Source organism: Nematolebias whitei, chromosome 12 (assembly GCF_014905685.2).
Source record: "Nematolebias whitei isolate Nwh7 chromosome 12, NemWhi1, whole genome shotgun sequence".
Taxonomy (NCBI): Eukaryota; Metazoa; Chordata; class Actinopteri; order Cyprinodontiformes; family Rivulidae; genus Nematolebias; species Nematolebias whitei.
In genome coordinates, this window is record NC_056509.1 from 30,999,370 (window position 1) to 31,007,058 (window position 7,689).

Below are 7,689 nucleotides of genomic sequence, written 5' to 3' on the forward strand. Positions count from 1 at the left end.
ATATATATATATATATATATATATATATATATATATATATATATATAATACAGCCAGTTGTCACAAACTACAAACAAGTCTGAACTCTTTCTAGAAAGACTAAACCACATGTTGGAGTTGAAACTAGAATATGATGCTTGCATCTAAGAGCCAGTCCCCTCTCTGCTAAAAACTTGACAACAAACACAACTCTTCTCAACACTTCAGTCCAATATGAACACTCAGATTCAAATTGTTTCTGCAGTTCTGTGTCTATCCTCCCGCTGGCTGCTGCAAGTGAAACATATGTCAGCATTGTTTTTCTATGATGTTTGCTGTTTTCGTGCTCTTTCATGCGTACAGTTGCGTGCTTCCAGTCACTGAAACCAGTTTCAAAGCATGACTGAGTATTAGCATTGCTGAAAATGCGGCATGCAAAACAAAACGCAGCTCCGGTGGATGGAGAGTAGAGCAGCCACGGTCTTTCGATGTACTCACCATTTAACATCTTGCGTTTAAAGTGAGATTTGGAGAAGTGACGCTTTTGATGCTTGTACACCCGTTCCGATGCTTGAAAGCTAACATTCATATTTTGACAGCTCTCCGGTCCTCGCTCAGCCCAGTAAGCCTGCACGGACTCGTCAATTTCCCCCCAATGCGCAGGATCGGTACTGTACGGATTCACAGTCGTCTTTCCATCTGCCAAAGAAGATCCCGCTTCAACCGACTCTGACTCCACAGACGCCAGTCCAGCCTCTGACTCAGTCACGGTTAAAGGTTATGGCGGGATCGTAGTGCCGGTGTTAGCAAAGCTAAGGGTTTGAGGAGCGGGGGGTAATGATGTTTCTGCTCCATCTCCGCTAACAGATTTAAAAAAGCCAGTCAGTTTAGGCATTTTGTTTGTCGCCTCTTTGTCGCGATGCTCTTTTTCTTTTCTCTTCCTTCTTTTCTGCGCTCCGCTGTAAAATAATATTCCCTGACGTTCCTCCCCAATGCGTAAGATGCGTCAAAAGTGGACCAATAACAAGCAAGCATTCAAGATGGAAGTTTGCCAGAACAAATTGGAACATTTTTCATCGGTGCTGTCAAAATCATCATAGTCATTGATTAAATTCTGACACTATCCATTCACAAAAACATAAAACATCCTTCGGGGCCCCCGAAATGCCGGGGCCCCGGGCTGCAGCCCCGGTAAGCCCCTGCTAAAATCCGGCCCAGCCTGTGACCCACATCTTTAATCTTTCCATAAGCCAAAACTCAATTCCAGATGCTTGGAAAACAGCCTTTGTTCTTCCTTTGCTGAAGGGAGGTGACCCCACCTCACTGAACAACTATCGACCAATCTCTAAACTCTGCATTTTAGCCAAGGTTCAAGAAAAACTGATAAACTCTCAAATCAAAAATTACCTGGACTCATTTAACATCTTACCTCCACATCAATCTGGTTTCAGGAAACAACACAGCACAACCACTGCTTCACTGAAGGTTCTTAATGACGTTGTTGAAGCACTGGATGCTAAAGATTATTGTGCTGCACTTTTCTTAGACCTGTCTAAAGCTTTTGACACTGTGGATCATAACATCTTGTGTCATAAACGCTCAGAAATTGGTTTCTCAGAACACACCATTGGTTGGTTCTCTATCTCTCAGACCGGAGGCAATGTGTTCAACATAATGGTACTTCCTCCAGTTATTTAACAGTCAACAATGGTGTACCACAAGGTTCAGTCTTAGGACCCACCCTCTTTACAATCTACATAGGTAATGTAGGTAAAAACATCCCTGATGCATCCATACATTTCTTTGCTGATGACACAGTTGTTTATTGTTGAGCTAAAACTGCTGCTAAGGCTTTCCAGCTTTTGAAATCTGCATTTGACATCATCCAAACAGATTTGTTCGACCTCAAACTTGTCTTAAATGCTGATAAAACCAAAGGGATGCCTTTTTTCAAACAGGAAGTCGGTCCCAGCAATTCTTCCTTCGATTTTATCCTCAAATGATGTCCCGATTGAGTTTGTTGATTCCTATAAATATTTGTGTATCTTGGTCGACTCGCATCTCTCTTTTAAGCTCCATGTGGAAAACTTGATAAAGAAACTGAAAGTTAAACTGGGTTTCTTTTTAAGAAACCGCTCCTGTCTAACTCTGAATGCTAGGAAACACCTTGTATCTGTGACTTTCCTTCCCTCCATTGATTACGGTGACATTATTTACATGAACGCTCGTACAAGAACCCTGCAGATGTTGGATGCTGTCTATCATGGTGCACTAAGATTCATAACTGGCTGTGATTATCGTACCCACCACTGCACCCTGTATTCACTGGTTAACTGGACATCATTAACGTCATGCAGACTCTCTCACTGGTACATTTTCATCTTTAAATCCCTTCTTGGTCTGCTGCCTTCATACATCTCCTCCTACATGTCTCTGTGCGAGTACAGCTACAGCGTGCGCTCTCAGGACATTATTACCTGCAGTGTTCCCTCAATGAGGACTGAACTAGGCAAAAGGGCCTTCTCCTACTCTGCTCCTGTTTCCTGGAATATCTTGCAAAAAAAAACTGAAGCTCTCGACCTTGACCTCTCTAAGTGGCTTTAAGAATCTATTGGACTCTTGGCGGGGACCAATGCAGACATGTTCCTGTTTTTAGTTTTCTACATTCACCTTAGAATCTAGCTGTTTTTTGCGACTTTTTTTGCCATCTTATTTTAATTTGTAAAAAAAAAATCTGTACACGTCTTTTATGATTGTCTATTGTTGTTACTGTTGTCCATTGTTGTCATCATTCTTTGTTGAAAACAGGTCTCTCTTGTAAATGAGTCTTTGAGGCTCAATGAGACTAACCTGTATAAGTAAAGGTTAAATGAATTACTAGCTGCTTGTATTTATTAACAATAGGCTTTATCCATTATACCACTGGAATAAACGGAAGGACTCTTCATTCATAAGCATTTTCTCACTACTCTTTAGTGAAGAGACTAACAAAAATCTGCTAAAACCATCTCAAGTGATGCATCTTTTTAGATATTTTGTGTGAATATTATCCAAGCAAATGGTTGCTCTTGAAGACTCTCCTTGACTCAGTTTTCTCCTTCACCTAAGTGCAGCATTTGATTCCATCCATCCATCCATCCATCCATCCTTCCATCCATTATCTTTTGTCCGCTTCTTCCATTTTGGGTCGCGGGGGGTCGCCGGTGCCCATGTCCAGCAGTCACTGTGCGAGGGGTGGGGTACACCCTGGACAGATCGCAAGTCCATCACAGGGACACTTGGAGACAAACGAGACAAACAACCCATCCATTTGATCCCATTTCACATTATATTCTTTTTGATAGATTATGTTCCATTGGTTTTTCGGGCGTCGTTCTGAATTGGTTCCAATCTTACCTCTCTTGACTGTCATCACTTTGTCCAACTTAAGAACTTCAAGTCACAGTCCTCCCCAGTTATTTCAGGTGTACCGCAGGATTCTGTTCTTGGTCCTCACCTATTTATCATTTATTTTCTTCCACTTGGTCTCATTTTTAGAAAATTTTGTATTAATTTCCACTGCTATGCAGACAACACCCACCTCTACTTCTCCACCAAGCCCAACACCACCTTTCCACCTTCCTTCCTTTCAGACTGTCTCTGTGAAATTAAATTATGGTTTAGTGAAAACTTTCTTAAACTGAACTCCAAGAAAACAGAATTTCCCCTTGTTTGAACCAAGTCTACCTTATCCAAATGTAATGTTCACAATTTAAGTTGTTGATTCCACAGTTTCTCCCTCCCCTACAGCTAAGAGTCTGGGTGTCATCCTCGATAGCACTTTATCTTTTGAATCTCATGTCAATAACATTACTCAGTCTGCATATTTTCATCTTCGAAACATCAACCTTCTCCATTCATTTTTTACTCCCACCAGTACAGCCATCTTTATTAAGGCTCTAGTCACCTCTTGATTAGACTACTGGAACTCCCTCCTCTCAGATCTTCCTCTTAAAATCATCTATAAACTTCAGCTAGTCCAAAACACTGCTGCTCAGATCATCACCAGAACTACTTCGAAGGAACACATCATCCCTATCCTTAAACATCTTCACTGGTTACCCATAAAATAGTGCATCGTCTTCAAGATTCTCCTCATCACCTTCAAAGCTCTCCATAGCTTGGCACCTCTGTACCTCACTGATCTTCTTTATTACACACTCGCCCAAAGTCTTCGCTCCTCCTTATCCATTTCTCTTGTTATACCTCCTGCCCGCCTTCTCCCGCAGAGCCCCTCGTCTCTGGACTTCTCTTCCTCACCACATCCGTAAATCTGATTCTCTGCTCTCATTTAAATCTAACCTTAAAACTCACTTTTTCAAACTTACTTATTCTGTTTAATGTCATTATGTATTCTACCATTAATTGTTTATTTTTATTGACGTCTGCCTTTTATTGTTTTATTGTTTGTTTTTTATCTGTGTATATCATGTTCAGTGACCTTGAGTGATTTGAAAGACATCTTCAAATAAAATGTATTATTATTATTATTATTATTGTAAGACATGCTGACGTGATTGCATTATATATTTTGTGTGTCAGGGGCTCTCAAAGGTATTATTTGACATTATGGAGTAATATTTTTATTAAACAAATGCAGGTTTACTATTTCTTGTGGATTTTGGTCAAAAATGACTCACTTGATATGTTATTACAGATATTACAAGTTTTTTTATTTTTATTGTTTAGTTTTATAGTTTTCTACTTAGATTTGTGACAAAAATTTGAATGAGATGGGGATTATTATTATTTTATTTTTTTTGTGGTGTTTGTTTTTGTTTGATGACTTTGTGCCAGAGAGCATTTGTTTTGTGTAGATTTCAGTTTGAGTCTAATCTTGTTATTGATAATTCAGAGCTGCTCCTCCTTTCTGGGAGACGGTCCAATCCCAGAACCACTTTATGTTTTGTGCAAAACAACTTGTGTTAGGAGTCCCAAGTCAGGCCTCAAAGTGTAGAAAATTCTCCAATTTATAACTGGGGCTTTAATTTTCTGTGCAAATAAATGACTTTGAATAACAGTTTTCATCTTTTTTCATCAGAAGCAGAAAGACCGGGAGCATGTCAGGAAGTCATGGAGCAACTTGTCCCTTCCACTGAATCCTGTTCTGACTTTACCCCCCAACAAACTCATTGCTCCTGCTAAAAAGAGCAGCAAAGTAACAGCACCCTCTCCTGGCAGGTACCAAAGTTTTAACAGTTTTTATCAGAAACTGGGCCTTTTTTTAAAACTCACATGAACACTTTATTTTTTCTTTAATGTTGTAGACAAACGCAGCTTTTATTTTATTTTTTTACTTTTGCACAGACTTCCGCTGAAGACAGCAGGGCGTCCTCCGACTCCCAAGCTGCTTAAGTCTCCTGGAACAGAAGATGCTGGAAACCTGCGTCCTGTTAGGATCACACCAGAGAGCTCCCACCCCACAACGCCCACCAGAGCTGAGGAGGAGCAGCAGCAGCTGTCTGTCAGCGCTCCTCAGCCTCGACCTCAGCCGTTGGGTCAGAACAAGACCTCGAGAGAGCAGACACCTGCAGCAGCCTCAGGAGCCAGCGGTCAGTTGGTGATGCATCCTGCAGCTTTGTTCGGTTTCTATTCTTCAAATCTTTATTGTTATTTCTTACAGAGAGTTCAAGCAGTCCTCCAGCTCCCAAACCTTCAGCGGGCACCACGGATCCAGAGGAGGCAAGTCGCATCCTGGCTGAGAAACGACGTCTGGCCCGGGAGCAGAGGGAGAGAGAGGAAGAGGAGCGAAAGCAGAAAGAGGAGCAGGCGAGGTGCGCTGAAAATACAGCATTTATAGCTTTTATAGTTTTTTTGTTGTTTTTTTATGCGACTGAAACTGGTCTGCTTCTGCACAGATTAGCAAAAGAGGAGATGGCTCGCCGTAAAGCTGAGGAGAGAACGAGGAGAGAGGAGGAGGCTCAACGCCAGGAAGAGGAAAGGAGAAGGAGGGAGGAGGAGGAGGAGAAGAAGGCTGAGGAGGAGAGGCTTCAAAAGGAGAGGGAGGAGTCGGACAGACTCCAGAAACAGGTCAGAAAAGTTGTGCACCTGAGCAGACCTAAAAGTTTTTTGTTCAATAATCTGAAAATAAATTTCAAACTAAACACCGACTTTAGCTGAAACATCAGTGAGTCTGCTCCTAATTTGACAAAACTGTAATTGTCTTAGAAAGAAGAGGAGGAGTGTCGATTGAGAGAGGAGGCCGAGCGACTGAGGCAGGAACGAGAGAAGCACTTTCAGAAAGAAGAGGCCGAGCGGCTGGAGAGAAAGAAGGTAACCTGCTTAAAGAGGCAGTTTATGAGTAACGTGGGTTAATTCTTAATTAATTAAATTCCTCCCCCTTCCTTTGTCACCTGCACCAGCGTCTTGAGGAGATCATGAAGAGAACGAGACGCTCCGACCCATCAGAAAAGGTGACAACCAGGGTGAGAACGCTAAAAACAAAATGATCGTTTGAAAGGTTTATTCTCATTTTTCTTATTTCAGCTGCAGAAAGTCAGGAATGGAGACGACGCAGGTAACTTTAAACCCTCTGTTGTTCATTCGATGCTGTTCCTGGTGACCACAATGGGTTTCTTTTACCAACAGTGACCCCCGCCTCTCCTGCAGCGTCTGCGTCACAGAACAGTAACGGCAGCAGTCCTGACCCCTCCCTGAACTCGAGCAGTGCAGCGCCGAGCCATCCTGAGCAGAGGTGGAAGTCACATCACTCTGTCACGTCCTCGTTATTATCAAACATTTCATTTCCATTTCGTTTTCACAGGGAGAACGGACAGTTTGAAGAGGTGATCCAACTGCCTCTTCTTGGAGAGGAGCAGCAGGCGGAGGAGGAGGAGGAGGGTAGAGTTCCTGTCGTAGCCTTCATGGAGAACGGTCTTTTAAAGCCTCTGAGTGGAGCAGAGGGGATATTAGCCCAGCAGGGACCAGGTTTGATCACGCCGAGTTCTCACTATTATTAGTTTTGTTTTTAAGACAAGGATCACTCTGACCAGTTTAAAACCACTTCTCCCCACAAGGAAAACAATTTAGCTCCTTCTGCAACTTTTTTTTTTCTTTCTTTAAAAGAAACTGTAGATGTGTCAAAGTTTTCAATAAACTGAGCTTTAGAAATTAACTGCTTTCAAAATTATATCGCAGAAATAAAGTTTCTGGTCCAACTAAATGGTGTCTGGAAAAGAGGAAAACTAAAGTTTCTTAAAGCTTCTACAAAAAAACGTGAATATTCTGGATTACTAGAATTGGGAACAATGTAACAGCTGTATTCTGTTAGAGATTACTCACTTTTGTTTGCTTCTATAGATTAACTATTTTAAGCTGAAACATTTTCCTCCCTTTGATTCTCGGTACGTTTAAGTTTTATCTCTTGCATAGTGTTTTGTCTTTTTGTGCAGAATTACAATTGTTTTTGTTTTATAGCTCTTAATCTAACTTTCCCTGTTAGGATCATGGGATTAACACACTTTATGTTCAGACTTGCATTTTAGAGGGACTGGATAATCTGGAGGTTATGGCTCCTAAATATTAATAATTGTGACTTCCCAGTTTACTCAGTAATGTAACTAATGTTGCAAAGGCAATACCAGCAAAGTAAAACAAAACGTTTGCACAAGAAACACCAAAGTTCTTGCTGGTGATAACATGGCCGGGGTTGACCTGATGACCTAAGGTGAC

The 7,689-nt window shown here is 41.5% G+C and overlaps 1 protein-coding gene across 5 annotated transcripts in view; it reads left to right on the top strand.

Moving 5' to 3' along the window:
- Positions 1-7,689, top strand: part of map7b (microtubule-associated protein 7b) — a 45,508-nt gene that overhangs the window by 36,198 nt on the left and 1,621 nt on the right. For all 5 annotated transcript variants that reach the window (XM_037685832.1, XM_037685829.1, XM_037685830.1 and 2 more), the window contains 9 exons: positions 5,060-5,199; positions 5,326-5,570; positions 5,642-5,792; positions 5,877-6,048; positions 6,187-6,291; positions 6,381-6,431; positions 6,505-6,535; positions 6,607-6,712; positions 6,782-6,945. In XM_037685832.1, the coding sequence (XP_037541760.1) occupies positions 5,060-5,199; positions 5,326-5,570; positions 5,642-5,792; positions 5,877-6,048; positions 6,187-6,291; positions 6,381-6,431; positions 6,505-6,535; positions 6,607-6,712; positions 6,782-6,945 (1,165 nt within the window). The remainder of the gene's footprint in view (positions 1-5,059; positions 5,200-5,325; positions 5,571-5,641; positions 5,793-5,876; positions 6,049-6,186; positions 6,292-6,380; positions 6,432-6,504; positions 6,536-6,606; positions 6,713-6,781; positions 6,946-7,689) is intronic.